Source organism: Hyla sarda, chromosome 11 (assembly GCF_029499605.1).
Source record: "Hyla sarda isolate aHylSar1 chromosome 11, aHylSar1.hap1, whole genome shotgun sequence".
NCBI classification, from domain to species: Eukaryota; Metazoa; Chordata; class Amphibia; order Anura; family Hylidae; genus Hyla; species Hyla sarda.
In genome coordinates this window covers 100,640,363-100,658,317 of record NC_079199.1, presented here as the reverse complement: position 1 = coordinate 100,658,317, position 17,955 = coordinate 100,640,363, and the positions used below count along the sequence as shown (strand labels likewise).

The 17,955-nt window shown below is 46.5% G+C and overlaps 1 protein-coding gene across 1 annotated transcript; it reads right to left on the bottom strand.

Annotated features, from left to right (window-relative positions):
- Positions 1-690: 690 nt before the first annotated feature.
- On the bottom strand, positions 691-17,282 carry NAXE (NAD(P)HX epimerase). The gene is made up of 6 exons (XM_056546620.1): positions 17,092-17,282; positions 16,293-16,401; positions 11,183-11,293; positions 2,135-2,248; positions 1,913-2,060; positions 691-1,051 (listed from the first exon to the last, which is right to left on the bottom strand). Exons 1-6 carry the CDS (start codon positions 17,250-17,252, stop codon positions 849-851), a joined length of 846 nt encoding a protein of 281 aa, XP_056402595.1. The 5' UTR covers positions 17,253-17,282; the 3' UTR covers positions 691-848.
- Between the last annotated feature and the right edge of the window lie 673 nt (positions 17,283-17,955).

Genomic DNA, 17,955 nt, shown 5'->3' with positions numbered 1-17,955 from the left:
AAAGGCACCCTGGTTAGGAAACACTGCCATAGATGATAGGGGGGCTGTACGGGCATGCTGGGAGATGTGGTTTTGCAACAGCTGGAGGCACCCTGGTTGAAAGAACTAAACAATTCTCGTAACCTGCTAGGGAATGAATTGCGTGGCGGGGCTTCTGGAGAGATGCTTTAAGTGATGAAATATTTTTACTACTGTAATAAAACAAAACAATCATGTGATGCGTCTGCCATGTACAATCTATGATCACATATGTTTTCACCTGAGGGCCGCGTGCAGTGTAAAATACACAGGTGTCTGGTTGGTTATAATCACACACTTTTTATAACCCAATCACGTTTTAAAGGGGTACTCTGCACCTAGACCTCTAATCCCCTATCCAAAGGACAGGGGAGAAGATGTCTGATCGCGGGGGGTCCTCGCCACTGGGGACTCCTACGATCTCTCTGCTGGCTTGTTTAGCATTGGGTGCAGCGCCAGAGGCTCGTGCTGCCACGCCCAGCTTGTGACATCATGACCACTCCCCCATAATGTAAGTATATGGGGGGGGGCTTTCACACCCCCTCCCATAGATTTGCATTGAGGGGGCGTGGTCATGACGTCACAAGTCACATCTTAGGGGATAAGATGTCTAGTGGCGGAGTACCCCCTTTAACTCTTCAGGAAGGGTATAGCACTTACCAAACACGCCTCTGATGTTATCTTAAAGCATTTATTGGTTTTCTACAAAGTGCTCAGGTTCAGGTCTAAACAAACAGAAATGAAGCGGCGGCTCCATGATTGCTCAGTGCTTCATTCTTCCTGTGAGGATTGGGTGGTCTCTGTCCTTACAGGTCAGTGCTGCTGCGTCTTCAGAGTAGTCTGCGGACACAATCCGTATCGGGGTAGTCTGGGAGATTGAGGTTGTATTTCTTCTGTAAGGCCATGGGGACGAATCGGCCGCCCAGGTAGTGGTAGCGTCCAGAGAAATGTACGGCCGACTGTTTGGGGGCGGTCAGGGAGATCAGCATGTCCGGCTGCAGCCCGTCTGGGTTTCCTTTCTCCACATCCCACCCTAAACATGAAAACACGGAGTCACTAAATACATACATTACTGATCCTGAGTTATATTCTGTATTATACCCCAGAGCTGTACTCACTATTCTGCTGGTGAGGTCACGGTGTACATACATTACATTACTTATCCTGTACTGACCCTGAGTTATATCCTGTGTTATGCTCCAGAGCTGTACTCACTATTCTGCTGGTGGGGTCACTGTGTACATACATTACATTTACAGATGAGCGAACTTACAGTAAATTCGATTCGTCACAAACTTCTCAGCTTGGCGGTTGCTGACTTTTCCTGCATAAATTAGTTCAGCTTTCCGGTGCTCCGGTGGGCTGGAAAAGGTGGATACAGTCCTAGGAAAGAGTCTCCTAGGACTGTATCCACCTTTTCCAGCCCACCGGAAAGCTGAACTAATTTATGCAGGAAAAGTCATCAACTGCCGAGCTGAGAAGTTTGTGATGAATCGAATTTACTGTAAGTTCGCTCATCTCTAATTACATTACTTATCCTGTACTGATCCTGAGTTATATCCTGTATTATACTCCAGAGCTGTACTCACTATTCTGCTGGTGAGGTCACTGTGTACATTCATTACACTACTTATCCTGTACTGATCCTGAGTTATATCCTGTCCCCCAGAGCTGCACTTCCCTTCCATTTCCCATGTATGATCACTACAGTATATTCTGCCTGGTGTGAAGTCTACAGAAGGTAAACCAACACAAGCCATGGGGAGATCTGTGCAGCCTTCAGTGTTCTCTGGGACTTGTAGTCCTCCGCGCTCTGTTCAGTCACCTGACTTGCTGTATTAGATTACAGTACAGAAATGTCCCCAGGCAGCAGCTCCTGGGCCCCTGGATGTACCTGATGGGATGTCCACGCTGGCGATTGGGATGGTGATACGCTTCAGGGTACTAAGGATGCTACCAAAGGGTTCTCGCACTGCGCCCGTGAAGCTGAATCCGAAAATGGCGTCTACGACCAAGTTATAGGCTCCATCGATGACCTCTGCCTGGAGGAAGAAGACATGGTTGTGATTTCTTCACATGACAAGTAACAACCTTTACACTTAATATAAAGGGTTACCTCTTGTGGAAACTCCGACAGAAAGGGGATGTCCATCTTTTGGCATTGTGTTGTTAAATTTTCAAATAGGGTCTTGTTAGGACGCTTGGGGTAAAATATGGCCGGTTCATAACCCTGCAAAGAAATAAGAAATCATCAGAATGATCAAGAAAATCAGGATCAGTATATTACAGGATATAACTCAGGATAAGTACAGGATAAGTAATGTAATGTATGTACACAGTGACCTCACCAGCAGAATAGTGAGTACAGCTCTGGAGTATAATACAGGATATAACTCAGGATCAGTACAGGATAAGTAATGTAATGTATGTACCCAGTGACCCCACGAGCAGAATAGTGAGTACAGCTCTGGAGTATAATACAGGATATAACTCAGGATCAGTACGGGATAAGTAATGTAATGTATGTACCCAGTGACCCCACGAGCAGAATAGTGAGTACAGCTCTGGAGTCTGGCCACTAGAGGGAGCATCTTCCTGTTTGGGTCTGCAGTGCTCGGCTTGGAGAGAGATCCATTTGTCTGCCAGGAACTACCTTCCTCAGAAGGAGGGTTCATTTCCTGGTATGAGCGAGGAGCGGAGAACCCCCAACACCTGCCCCCTGAAGTAGGTCCGCGGGGAGCAGGGGGAGCCAGCAACCAGTTGCAGAGGGACCAGCGTCAGGAACTGCACTAGAGGTCTGCCAGGAGATGCAGCGATGTATCTCCAGCACCTCCTGAGCCCATGGAGACGAAGAGTAGCCGCAAGGCTGCTCCAACAAGCAGCAACGCTATAAAAGGTACTATGGACTGTGATACTCTTCCTGGAGCAAAGCCAAATGCCCATGGAGGTGTGGAGGAGGATTGGGGAATGCCTGGGAGCCTGGAACCACCTATGGTGGTTGGCACTGCTGTGCCTTTGGAGCAGCAGTGTCATCGTGGACGAGCTGCCGGGGCTAAGATATCTTTGCCTCCCAGAAAGACTGGACTTAAACCCCTATTTTGTATTGGCACCGCTTATCCGGATCAGCGGCGCCCCGGAGCAGGAAACTCCAGTACTGATGAGGTGGAGGGTACCAGTAAAAACAGGGCTGGGGCAAACCATCATCTGATGAGGAGGGTGGTGGGGTGGATGGGAAGGATGGTGGGAAAAAGAAAGCTGTCTAACTAAACCACCCTTGATGGCGGCACCCTCTCCGTTGACTCTGGCAACCATTAACGTTGCCAGCATGAAGTCAGATACGGCTCGATTTGCGGCCTATGATTTTTTTGCCCATATTAATGCTGATATTTTATTTTTGCAGGAGACCAGGCTAACAGACATGTTCTCTATATATAAGGCTAAAAGAGAGTGGAGGAGTGGTCCCTCCCACTGGTCTCTTGCGGCAGAGCCGTATAGCGCAGTGGCGGTCTTTTTTACCGCAGCGTTAGAATGCCGACGGGTTATAGAGTTAGAAATGGGGAGATTTCCTCATGAAGGGACAAGAACTTTGCCTTATTAACATCTACGGCCCACAATCTAAGTGGTACCGGAAGTGTCTCTTTATGAGGATCAAGCCCTATCTTTTTACGGCAGGTGGTCTTTGGAGGGGACTTTAATGCTGTCATGAGGCCCCAAGACAGGTGAGGTTCCAGAGACAAGCTGACTTATGATGGCGTCGCCCTTAATGGCATAGCGAGTGAGGCTCGCCTGGTGGATGTCCACATCCGGCACACCCCATGCCACGCGGGATTCACCTATCATAGGGGTAGTTGTAGGTCCAGAATAGACAGATTTTACTTAAAGGAGGAAGACATCTTTTCAGCAGTGTCTGTTGTTGAGGTGGAGTTCTCCGACCAGTTTAATTTTGTTTTCTAGGAATGTCACAGAGACCCCCCGGATGGGCAGAGGCTATTGGAAGCTCAATTAGTCTCTTTGAAGAAGCGGAGATAAGACAGTCCTTTGAGGATTTCCTTCAGAGCCAGGTACCATTGCTGGGCCTTTGGAGCAGTAAGTCAGAGTGGTGGGAGATCTTCCAAAAAAAAAAAAAAAGGGTTGCGAGATTCTTCCGCCAGCTCTCAGGCCTCAGAAGCCTAAACAAGTACCGTTTGTACCAGGGCCTGAGGAAGAGACTTGAGCACCTTGTCTCGACTGGAGGTAGTCGTGATATCTCCAGAGTGAAGTCCTTGCTGATGAAGTGCCAGTATGGCAGACACGCATCTTTGGTTTAAGAGGGATTACTGGAAGTACCGCTCACCAGACCCTTACAGAATCTACAAGAGGTCAGTGAATAGTAAAGTAGTCTCAGGACTGATTGATAGTACGGGATCCTTAAAAGGTCCAGATCAGGGATCCTGGAGGTCATCAGATCCTTTTACTCGTACCTCTTGGGAAGGAAGGATCTAGATCGAGATAAGGTTTTCTTGGCTGAAGCTGTCCTTGAACCAGGAGTAGACCCCTCTCTTGACATTTTGATAGAGATGATCCGGGAAGAGGAAGTCAGGATGGCGATTGATGGGCTTGCCCTCAAGAAGTCACCCGGTCCAGATGGCTTAACATCAGAGTTCTACAAGACCTTTAAAGGACACTTTGGTTCCCCTGTTGACCGAGGTATTTAATGAGTATCTATCCTCGTGCACTCTGCCGAAGTCAATGAGGAGGTCAGCGCTGGTCAAAGGGTAAAGACCCGTCCCATAGCACTTCTCAATGTGGCCAGAAAGATTCTGGCAAAAGTGCTGTTTAACCGGCTGGTGGAGTTTGCACCCCGGCTCCTTTCGGGGGCTCAGCATTGCTCTGTTCTGGGCCGCAGTACATTTAGTGCTGTGCTCAGTGTCCGGGAGGCTGTGAAGCAGGGTAGGTTGATTGGCTTAAGACCCTGTATGTAGGGGCAGAGAGTTTCCCACTTGTGAATGGTTGGATTGGCCGCTCGTTTGAGGTTGGGTGTGGTGTCCGTCCGGGTTGTCCTTTGAGCCCTTTGCTGTACGTGTTTGCAATTGATCCTTTCCTTAGGAGGATTGAGTGTGGACCGTTGGCGGGGGTGAGAATGGACCTGGTGGTGCCAGATTCGGCTCTGAGGGCGGTAGGGTATGCTGATGATGTCACCGTGTTTGTCTCCTCACAAGAGGAGGGCCGATTGGTGATGTCAGAGGTGGACCACTACTCTGAGACATCCGGGTCCAAGATCAACCGGGATAAGTACGAGAGTCCCTGGCTGGGAGGGGGAGATCCTGGTATTGATCCCCCGGACACCCCTCCAGATCCCCAGGAATCTGCAAAAGTCCTCGGCATCAAATTTGGCCAAGGGGATTACCCCCAAACAAAACTGGGACAGCAGGCTTAAAGGGGTACTCCAGCGCTTAGACATCTTATCCCCTATCCAAAGGATAGGGGGATAAGATGCCTGATCGCAGGGGTCCCGCCGCTGGGGACCCCCATGATCTTGCGCGCAGAACCCCAGTTAAAATCAGTACCCAGAGCATGTTCGATTCGGGTCTGATTACCGGTGACCACAGGGCAGGCGGCGTGTGACGTCACGCCTCCGCCCACGTGTGACGTCACGCTCCACCCCTCAATGCAAGCCTATGGGAGGGGGCAGGACTGATTTTAACTGGGGTGCTAAGCGCATGATCACAGGGGTCCCCAGCGATCAGGCATCTTATCCCCTATCCTTTGCATAGGGGATAAGATGTCTAAGCGCCGGAGTACCCCTTTAAGATCGCCGCTCAGAAGGTGTCTTTGAGCCCCAGGGATAGGGTTAACCTGATCAAAACATTACTGCTCTCTTTGTTGATATATCGGGGCAGTGTATGCATGTTGCCAGAGCCTCTCTGGACCCGGGTCTACAGTGTGTTCTTCCAAATGTTATGGGGGAATAGACTGAACCTAGTGAAGAGGGAGGTTACTTACCGTACGAGGAGACTAGGGGGGGTTGTGTATGGTAAACCCTGCGTTATTCCTAGTGAATACCTTTCTTAAGACCAATATTGCAAACCTCTGGAAAGAGAGGGCTCCTTCGTGGGTATCCTCCTGTAGGGGATGGTTTCGGCCTTTCTTCCAGGAATGGGAGACAGGAGGGCAAGTGAAGGATCTTCGCACACCACATGGGCATCTCCCGGCTTATGCTACCCCGGTTCTGAAGGTTATTCGTCGGTGGGGTCTGGGGATGTGGGAGATTAGGATGCTGTTGAGGAAATTCCTTGAGAAGAGGGTCCTGTCTTCTCATTTCCAGAGGCCATTGGCGCTCAAGGATTGCCCAAGTCTGGAAGTTGGTTTAGAGCTTTTGAATTCTATCAGGATCCTCTTGAAGTTTTGGGACTTGACTTGGCGCTGCTTCCATGAGAAACTGTGTGTGAGGGACAATCTGAAGTGCAGGAGCTCTGATGACCGGGGATGTCCCCGCGAAGAGTGTGGAGGCATGCTGGAAAGCATGGAGCATTTTCTGCTTCATTGTCCCTTTAACACACAGGTTTACAAGAGGATGGGCCTATGGGGCATTCAGAAACCTTGGAGGCTGGGACCGGTGCACTCTTAGTTAGCGCAGTGGTCAGATACTACATGTGGAACGCACGGTGTTTAGTGTCGACGCAGCGTAAAATCCTCCCTGTGGGTGATGTGGTTAGGAACATACTGGGTGACATGATGAAGGTGCGTTCTCTGGAGTACGAGAGGCTGGGTGCTGGCAGGGCTTCTCAACTGTGGAGGGGCTCTGCCTTTAAAGTGCCTTAGCCTGTTGTCTCCCCCTGGTGGTGGGCTGATGAGGACACATTAGTCTTTTTGTTTTGTGCTGTAGATATATGGTAATATATGGCTTGCAGGCACTGAACTTGAGCTTTAGGGGTTTGTGTGGCTGAAAAGCCTCTTTGTTGTTTAGTTTTTAGTGTTATATGTATTTGTTATGGTATTTATTGTTGTAATGTATACTTATGTACTGTATATATGGTTAGTCTGTGTATATTATGTACTGTATATATTGTGTGATGAAACTGGGGTTTGGGTTTAGTTTAGGTTGGGTTAAAAGGGGGGAGGGGGTTTCTATGGGACATATTACAGAAAATCCTGGACTGGTTCATAGAAGTCTGGCAACATGTACTGGGGGCATGGGATGCGGGACCAGCTCAAAAAAAATAAAAATAAAGTGGTGTTATTTGGTTTGTGTTGGTTTGTATTATTTTTGTATGTATATATTATTGTTATTGTTGTTATTCATTTTGGTATTGGGTTTTGCTTAATTATTTGGTTTTTGGTATTGCAACTGGGCCAGGGAATTCACAATTAATAGTAGTGTATATAATTTATTAGTATGTTATGGGTATTATAGGAAAATGTCTTTATATATTGGTTTGTGTGGAGGAATGAGTGTGGGGTGGACCGGTGTTGTATTTTATGCCACGGTGTTGGTTTTATGATTCATTATATTGATATGTTCTGTCAGATATGGTATGTTTATGTTTTGTACTTAATTGTTAAGTTTTAAATTTTAATAAAAAATTTACAGGATACATAATATGAAGAGTCTTTCTCTCCTCTCGTACATTATTGATGTCCCCTGAGCTCTTCCACATACCGAACATTTGTTAGTTGCATTTATCGAGCCGGGAACAACTTGTATTTTGGGTCAAGTGGCCTCATAAACAGCCGGAGCACTCAGTGTTTCTGGTCTATACTTTCTCCTCCGCTCTCGGTTATTTTCTGGGGGCGGCTTCCCTCTTAATGCGACTCGTCCTTGAACAGCAGCCGCACAGCCGGGAATAGAGTCAGGAACAGGAGAGAACTTTCTCCAAACTTCATCCATTTATGTGTGAAAGTGGCTGGTGGGAGTTATAGTGATCCCTAATGACTGCGGGGGCTTATTTTCCTGGTACACAGGGCGACGTGCTGATCTAGAATTGTGCAAAATGGGCTCAAGTCTATATACACTGGTGGAGTGTACATATACCGGTGGGGTGGAGTGGAGTGTACATATACCGGTGGGGTGGGGGTGGGGGTGGAGTGGAGTGTACATATACCGGTGGAGTGGGGTGGAGTGTACATATACCGGTGGAGTGGGGTGGAGTGTACATATACCGGTGGGGTGGAGTGTACATATACCGGTGGGGTGGGGTGGAGTGTACATATACCGGTGGAGTGGGGTGGAGATATACCGGTGGGGTGGAGTGTACATATACCAGTGGGGTGGAGTGGAGTGTACATATACCGGTGGAGTGGAGTGTACATATACCGGTGGGGTGGAGTGTACATATACCGGTGGGGTGGAGTGTACATATACCGGTGGAGTGGAGTGGAGTGTACATATAAAGGTGGGGTGGAGTGGAGTGTACATATACCGGTGGAGTGGAGTGTACATATACTGGTGGAGTGGACATATACCGGTGGAGTGGACATATACCGGTGGAGTGGACATATACCGGTGGGGTGGAGTGTACATATACCGGTGGGGTGGGGTGGAGTGTACATATACCGGTGGAGTGGGGTGGAGATATACCGGTGGGGTGGAGTGTACATATACCGGTGGAGTGTACATATACCGGTGGAGTGGAGTGTACATATACCGGTGGGGTGGAGTGTACATATACCGATGGAGTGTACATATACCGGTGGAGTGGAGATATACCGGTGGGGTGGAGTGGAGTGTACATATACCGGTGGAGTGGAGTGTAGTGTACATATACCGGTGGAGTGGAGTGTACATATACCGGTGGGGTGGGGTGTACATATACCGGTGGGGTTGGGTGGAGTGTACATACACCGGTGGAGTGGAGTGGAGATATACCGGTGGGGTGGAGTGTACATATACCGGTGGAGTGTACATATACCGGTGGAGTGTACATATACTGGTGGAGTGTACATATACTGGTGGAGGAGCGTGGACCCTCATTGTCGGTATTGATAATGAAAAGTTCGGCAACTTTCTTATATACTTTGTACAATGATTCCTCAACTTTTTTTAGGATCTCTGACAGTCAGTGAATAGGAACATTCTTGCTCCCACCCGTAGGCTAAAAGCTCCGTACAGATCCAACACCTCACCTCACAGCTGAGGGGTTGTTACAATTGTTTCCAGTTTAAACAATCCTCTGTGTAGGAAAAGAAAAGAAATCTCCTATTAGGTAGACGTCCCCAGTAGGTAGGTAATGCTCCTCCCCCATAAGGTAGAAGCCTCTATCTAGAGGGTTTATGGTGGACATCAGCATGCTGATGATGGTAGCCAGGACACGCAGTCTATGAAGCGAGCGGAGCTCTGGTACTCGCTTCATAGATGGTTAACCCGCTGCAACACCAATGTAAGTTGCGTGTCCTTTAGATATTAACTGGTTGACGACCAAGAACTTGTATACACGTCCTTGTGCCGTTAACGGTGTATGGCACGGGCTCCCAACTCGGGCCGGCCCTCAGTTGAGGGCCGGCGTTAATAGCCGACATGTGGCGATCGCCGCGGGCGACTATTAACCCTTTAGATCGCTACTGTCAAAGCTGACCTGTTACCACTCCCTGGTGGTCCAGTGTGGTGTTTTTTTTCCTTCAATTATTTTCTGGTTTTGCCGTAGATTTTGTGGTAAAGTTATCGATGTCATTACAAAGTAAAAGTGGTGGCGCAAAAAACAAGCCCGAGTCTGTAGGTGGAAAATTGAAAGCGTTATGTACAAAAAGTGCAAAAATGAAAATACTTGTGGTCCTTAAAGGGGTACTCCACCCCTAGACATCTTATCCCCTATCCAAAGGATAGGGGATAAGATGTCTGACCGCTGGGGTCCCGCCGCTGGGGATTCCCGCAATCTTGCATTCAGCACCCACCTCTTTGAGCTGCACGCCGCGATGCCAGCTCACAAACTGCCGGGTGCCAACCACGGGGCGGAGTATCGTTATGTCACAAATCCGCCCCCATGTGACGTCTTGCCCCGCTATGATTGTCTATGGGAGGTGGCGTGACGGCCGTCCGCCCCGCTATGCAAGTCTATGGGAGGGGCCATCACGCCCCCTCCCATAGCGGGGCGGGCGGCCGTCACGCCCCCTCCCATAGACTTGCATAGCGGGGGCATGACGTCACACGGGGGCGGATTTCTGACATCACGATACTCCGGCCCCGTGGTCGGCACCCGGCAGTTTGTGAGCTGGCAGCGCGGCGTGCAGTTCAAAGAGGTGGGTCCCGAAGAGGTGGGTGCCCCCAGCAGCGGGACCCCCGCAGTCAGACATCTTATCCCCTATACTTTGGATAGGGGATAAGATGTCTTAGGACCGGAGTACCCCTTTAAGGGGTTAAAGGTGTACTTCGCCTCTAGATATCTTATCCGCCATCAAAAGGATACCCTGTGGCACCCTGGCATTTTGAACATTTATGTTCAGAATTCTGGTTTCAGGCGCCCGTGGTCGTGATATCCGTAAACCCCCCCCCCCCCCACGATCAGATGTCTAGGGGTGGAGTACCCTATTAAAAGGCGCTACCAAACTCCTAAGGGGTTATCCTAGATGTGTAGAGAGTTGCCCACAAAATAAGTTGCCCGCTTATACAGATTAAAACAAATTAATTCTGACACCTGAAAATAGTGACGCCACAAGGACGCCAAGGTGGACGCAATCTAAATAGCAGCAACTGAAGGAGTTGTTCAACATTGAATCATGTTCAACCATGTCATAACTTTACGTATTAATATGTTATTTATCTTACTACGTTTGTGCTCTTTTATGCTTTCTTTCTGTTCCTTCCTGTTTGTTGTACATCCTGTAATGCACTTTCTATTCCTGCGTACACCCTAGGCGGAAATTCAGCCAACTATCTCCCTCCCACTAACACCTTCTTGAATGAATATATATATTATATATATATATATATATATATATATATATTTATTTATTTATTTTTTTTTTTTTTTGTTTCGGCATTTACTCAAAATAGCTATTTTCGGACGATATGTATCGGCCGCCGATATATCGGTGCATCCCTAAAAATAAGTGCAAAGAGAAAACCACAATGATAAATTACTAGTAACAAGCATTACACCAGACATCCAGGGATGGCGCCAAACTTTATGCAGGCTGCAACTAACAAGCCTCCACCCCCCAATTTCGAAATGTGACATAACCCGATACTTACGAAGAGCTTCAGGTGCCGAGCACACACCAGGCCATCGCCACCATTGTTTCCAGGGCCACATATGACCAGCACGGAGGGCAGACTAGACGTGAAGGAACTCACTGGATAAGCCTGAAACAAAGCAACAAGTCTACATGAAGTCACATGACCCCCAAAATAAAAATACCACAACAGGGGTTTTACTAATTTCAGGATCCCCTCTAAAAATGTCAACGGAGCGTTGTGTAATGTCGCTTCTCCCCTGTGAGAAAGACAGCAGAAACCTCCCTTCTGCCCTGAGAGTTTGCTACAATGTATCAGTACAGGATAAATGTTACGTGTTTAATATTAGCCTAATTCTCTCTTTACGTTCACCTCACCTAGGAAATGGTGCAGGAGTGATACACAAAGTATATTGGGAAGCAGAAGAACTGCGAATTATACAGTGACCAAACAAACTACATATCCCAGAAGCACATGGGGCAGTTCTCATCCCGCCATGTAGACGGAACGCTGAACGGGGTGGTTGGGGCGTATGCACACTGAAAATTCTCGTGATTCTGTTTGCAGCCTCTGCCGGAATTGGTACTTAAAAGGGGTATTCTGGTTTTATACATCTTATCCATATTATTTAAAAAAAAGGGGGAAGGGGGGTAGGATGTATGATCGCAGGGGTCCCGCCACTGGGGATCCCCGTGATCTCGGCGCAGCCCCAGAATACCGGGCACTGCCTCTGAGATGGGGAGGTGACTTCACGGTCACGCCCCTCTAGTGACGTCACACCCCCTCCATTCACCACCGTCACGCCCACTCCCATAGACATGAATGGAGGGGGCGTGGTCGTGACATCACGTCCCCGTCTCGGAGGCAGTGCCCGGCTGCACCGAGACTGCAGGGATCCACAGCGATCAGGGAATAAGATGTATAAAGCCGAAATACCCCTTTAATGACTGTGCAGGCACTACACACACTGGGGGAGATTTATCAAAACCTGTGGAGAGGCTAAGTTGACCAGTTGCCCATAGCAACCAATCAGATCCTTTCTTTCATTCTTAACAAGTCCTATGAAAATGTAAGAAGTGATCTGATTGGTTGCTATGGGAAACTGGTCAACTTAGCCTCTCCACAGGTTTTGATAAATCTCCCCCCCCCCCCCTGGCCTTTTGAATGCAATGCAGTCCCGTAGAATACTGGTGAAAGAATGACGCTCTGAATATTGCGCAGAGCAGTAGAATGCCACTGAAAACAATAGGAGGCTGTGGCAAGCGCAATTCTGGTCAGAATAATTCCAAGAGGATTCCAAAATCCAAAAATCTGAAATTTCATGAAAGGGGCGTGGCATCATGCATTTCGCATTCTCTCTTTCCCGCAAGTCCTCTTCATTAAATCTGCACGCCCCCGTACAGTCAGTGCAAAGAACTCAGCCCACATGAAAATAAAGTCCCTGAATCAGTCAGAGGGAACGACCAAGGCCCTAAAACTGGATGGCCAATCATCATGCTGTAAACAGGGATGTTTGCTATGGAGATTTTCTCCTACTCTGGACAGTCCTTAAAATGGACAGCTGTGTGGTCGTGATGTCAGCAGAGAGCACTGTGGTCTGACATCACGTCAGCAGAGAGCTCTGTGTTCCAAAAATAAAAAAAAATTAGTATTCAGCAGCTAATAAGTACTGGAAGGATTAAGGATTTTTTTTTTTTTTTTATAAAAAGTAATTTACAAATCTAAAAAATAGAAATGTGGATGCGTAGCTCTACAACATAAAATGTACGAGGTTAACTGGATACCTCTCACCCAAAAGAGGAAAAAAGGAATTAAATCAAGGAAAATAAAATATACCAGTCCTCAGTGCACTAACTCTTCAAAGAGTTATATGGTATCAGTCTGGGAAATGCCAAGAAAGGAATTCGATAAGATAAACCAAAAAATATAAATGTATTATATGTACATGAGATATGGATATCAAGTGACAAAATACAATGTAAAAAATATTAGTGTTAATAATGTGCCCCACGTTGGCACCTAAAAATACAGAACGGATGCCACTAAATAGCTTGGTAAAACCGATATGGTAATATGGTCACCAATTCACACAAGGAATAGGAAAAAAAAAAACAATGGCTCAAATGAAACCTAGAGAAATTGTGTCCCCTATAACGGGGTAAATTGTCCTACAATGAAAAGGAACAACCTGCAAATGAAAATACAACCTACAAATATAAATGTAGTGTGAAACCTAGACTGCTGACGTCAGACGCCGCCGAGAAACACGCTGACCGGCCGAGCACCACTATCCTCGTAGCTCGCTGAGGGAAACGTGGCAGTGCATCGCCACCCCAGCTCGAGCGTGACAGCGCCAGCCAGACCGTAGGAGCGGTGAGTGGCACCAAAGTGCCGACAATTTCATTCACAGCTATTACGCTCCATATCAATACAGCAACCATAGAGAGTACAGCATACGGAAAAGAAAGACTGCTTCAATATATGCCGGGCATATGAATGTGGCCACTATTCACACAGGACTATATTAAGACTGTGATTTATTCATCTACAGGATAGAACATATGGTTATTACTGGAAACCACAGTTGTTTGATACCATCAGCGCCATATTCTGTATTTATTTGTACTTTATTTGCAGGTTTCACACTACATTTATATTTGTAGGTTGTATTTTCATTTGCAGGTTGTTCCTTTCATTGTAGGACAATTTACCCCGTTATAGGGGACACAATTTCTCTAGGTTTCATTTGAGCTTTTTTTTTTTTCCCCTATTCCTTGTGTGAATTGGTGACCATATTAACATATCGGTTTTACCAAGCTATTTAGTGGCATCCGTTCTGTATTTTTAGGTGCCAACGTGGGGCACATTATTAACACTAATATTTTTTAAATTGTATTTTAATTGTCACTTGATATCCATATCTCATGTATATGTATTGAGGTGCATATAATACATTTATATTTTTTGGTTTATCTTATTGAATTCCTTTCTTGGCATTTCCCAGACTGATACCATATAACTCTTTGAAGAGTTAGTGCACTGAGGACTGGTATATTTTATTTTCCTTGATTTACAAATCTGTTTAACTTTCTGGCACCAGTTTATTGAAAAATAAAAACGGGTTTTTTCCGTTTTTGCATTTTCGTTTTTTGCTCCTTGCCTTTAAAAAATCATAACTTTCAAATTTGCACCTAAAAATCCATATGATTGCTTATTTTTTGCACCACCAATTCTACTTTGTAATGACGTCAGTCATTTTGCCCAAAAATCTATGGTGAAGCGGGAAAAAAAATCATTGTGCGACAAAATTGAAAAAAAAAACGCTGTTTTGTAACTTTTGGGGGCTTCCGTTTCTACGTAGTAAATTTTTTGGTAAAAATGACACCTGATATGTATTCTGTAGGTCCATACGATTAAAATGATCCCCTACTTATATAGGTTTGATTTTGTCGTACTTCTGGAAAAAAATCATAACTACATGCACGGAAAATTAATACGTTTAAAATTGTCATCTTCTGACCCCTATAACTTTTTTATTTTTCCGTGTATGGGGCGGTATGAGGGCTCATTTTTTGCGCCGTGATCTGAAGTTTTTAACGGTACCATTTTTGCATTGATAGGACTTATTGATGCACTATTTTGGACTTTGGAATTTTTTTGTGCGCACGCCATTGACCGAGCGGTTTAATTAATGATATATTTTCCGCACGCGGTGATACCATATATGTTTATTTTTATTTACACTGGGTTTTTTTTATTGGAAAAGGGGGGTGATTCAAACTTTTAATAGGGGAGGAGTTAAATGATCTTTATTCACTTTTTTTTTGCAGTGTTATAGGTCCCATAGGGACCTATAACACTGCACACACTGATCATTGTTATCCCATAGGGACCTATAACACTGCACACACTGATCTCTTATACTGATCATTGTTATCCCATAGGGACCTATAACACTGCACACACTGATCTTCTATGCTGATCACTGGTTTCTCATAAGAAACCAGTGATCAACGATTCTGCTGGATGACTGCTCAGGCCTGGATCTCAGGCACTGAGCAGTCATTCGGCGATCGGACAGCGAGGAGGCAGGAAGGGGCCCTCCCGCTGTCCTGTCAGCTGTTCGGGATGCCGCGATTAGCCGCGGCTATCCCGAACAGCCCGACTGAGCTAGCCGGGAACTTTCACTTTCACTTTTAGCCGCGCGGCTCAGCTCTGAGCGCGCGGCTAAAGGGTTAATAGCGCGCGGCGCTGCGCGCTTTTAGAGGCGGGTCCCGGCTTCACTATGACGCCGGGCCCGCCGTGATATGACGCGGTGTAACCCCGCGTTATATCAGAAGAGCAGGACCAAGGACGTACCGGTACGTCCTTGGTCCTTAAGGGGTTAAACAGATTTGTAAATGACTTCTATTAAAAAATCTTTATTCTTCCAGTACTTTTTAGCAGCTGTATGCTACAGAGGAAGTTCTTTTCTTTTTGAATTTCTTTTTGTCTTGTCCACAGTGCTCTCTGCTGACACCTCTGTCCGTGTCAGGAACTGTCCAGCGCAGCATAGGTTTTCTATGGGGATTTTCTGCTGCTCTGGACAGTTCCTGATACGGGCATCAGGTGTCAGCAGAGAGCACTGTGGACAAGACAAAAAAAGAAATTCAAAAAGAAAAGAATTTCCTCTGTAGCATACAGCTGCTGAGAAGTACTGGAAGGGTAAAGATTATTATTATTATTTTTTTTTTTTTTTACTTGAAGTGATTTACAAATCTGTTTAACTTTCTGGCACCAGTTTATTTAAAAAAAAATATATTTTCCACCAGAGTACCCCTTTAATGCATCAGGTCCTAAGGGGCATTCTGACTGAAGAGAGTGCAGGTGGGACCTCAGGCTGATGCCCCCAATTAACCCTTTTTATGTTGTGACCAATACTGATCTGTGCATCTAAAGCAGTCATGGTGTTTGTATTCACTCACTGTTGGCTGTCAAGGCATACTGGGAGTTGTAGTTCTGCAACAGCTGGAGGTCCACAGTTTGAAGACCACTGTTATCAGCTGGACAGTCACAGGTTGGGGGATCAGTGAGGCCAGGACCCCAAATGCCACCATACTGTACCCGCTATATAATATATAGGACTTACCTTGGCAATGGCGGTGGCACAGCTCAGTCCAGCCAGCTCCATCAACTGATCCACACTGAACTTGTACTCATTGAACAGCTCCTCGTCCACCGCCTGCGCCTCCACCTGACTGAGACAGGAAAAACAGCGTTATCACCGTTACCTGCGACCATGGGGGTCTATAGGGGAGTCTCCCATTTCATGACGTTATTTCCTATACACAGTACAGGGTCGGACCTCCACCGATTTATCCCCTATCCTGTGAATAGGCAAAAATGTGATGAGGTAGAAACGCCCCCTTAAAAATTACCCTAGTGAATATCATTATCGGGTTATCCAAGATTAGAAATCCACAGCTGCTTTATTCCAAAGACTGCGCCCCCCTTGACCTCAGGTTGTGTGTGGCACTGGAGATCAGCAACGCGGTGGTGGCGCAAACAGGAACTGATCTGAACTTCGAGGGGTCCTGGCCTAAATTTTTTATAACATGGATGAACTATTGGGCTCTAGATTTAATATCTCACATAGAAAAGGTCATAAAATTATAGTAGTTTTTTTTTAATTATATATGAATGATTTGGAATTGTATATTAACTGGAGAACACTGTGGCGCCATCTTGGAATCTTCAGCAGGTAAGAAGGGAGGCGTAACCCATGGCAACCAATCAGATCGCGACTCTCTTACCCGCTGCCTTATGGAAACGAAAGCTGGAGCGTGATTGGCTGCACGCGCCTTCAGCCGTCTTATAGTTTAGCGTGCAGCGCAGAGAGCCGCCACTGGAGGCAGCATAGAGCGCACACAGAAGATCCTCTGCCTCACCTGAGGTATTTGAGGGCCCCCTCCATGGCCGCCCCGGCTCGGTATCGCCGGCACTGAGCCTTCCCGTCTCCCACAGACCGCAGGCAGGTGTCCGCCCTGACACCCAGGCGAGCGCCCCCAACCAGCAGGCCGAGGCTGAACAGCGCGCGGATCCCGTACATGCGTCACCGGTCACGCCCCCTTGATATAGCTCTTCCGGGTTTGTGTAAGACGCAGGCGCAATGGACGCTGTTTATTGAGTTACCTTCCGCGCATGCGCGCTTTAGTTAACATTTTCTTCCATCCTTTGTTTTTTATTTATATTTGATTTCGAATGAATCATAAGTAATTATAATCAAATGCATCTATCATTATTATTAATAATATAGTTTGAGCTGTTATTGTCCTTTTTTAAGTACGATTTCCATTATTTGTTTTCTGCTTTTTAGTATTGTAAACTATTGCCTTGCAATTATTATTATTAGTAGTATTTCTGTTTATTTAGTAACATTTTCAACTACTTTCTCCATTTTATCACTTTCTTTGTTTTCTTTTATTAATAATTTGCTGCTGCCCAGGTGACCCCACCGGAAGTGCTTGGAGTAACGGCGAGTATGTGCGCGCTCCTGTGTCGTCGGACATGTCACTGGCAATTTTTAGTAGGAAACTACATGCTTGTTCTCCTAGGGCAGAGCTTTTTCCGAACTTTTCACGTTGGTGACCCCCTCTTGTGCAAGTTCATTTCCCCCATCATCACTTACATTGGTAAATCTTAAAGGTGTACTCCACTGCTGGTCCACCCGGCGTTCTATACAAATGCTGGTGTAGTGAAGAAAATTGTTCCTTGTAGAGAAATGCGTCCAAGCAGCTGATGATAAATGCTGA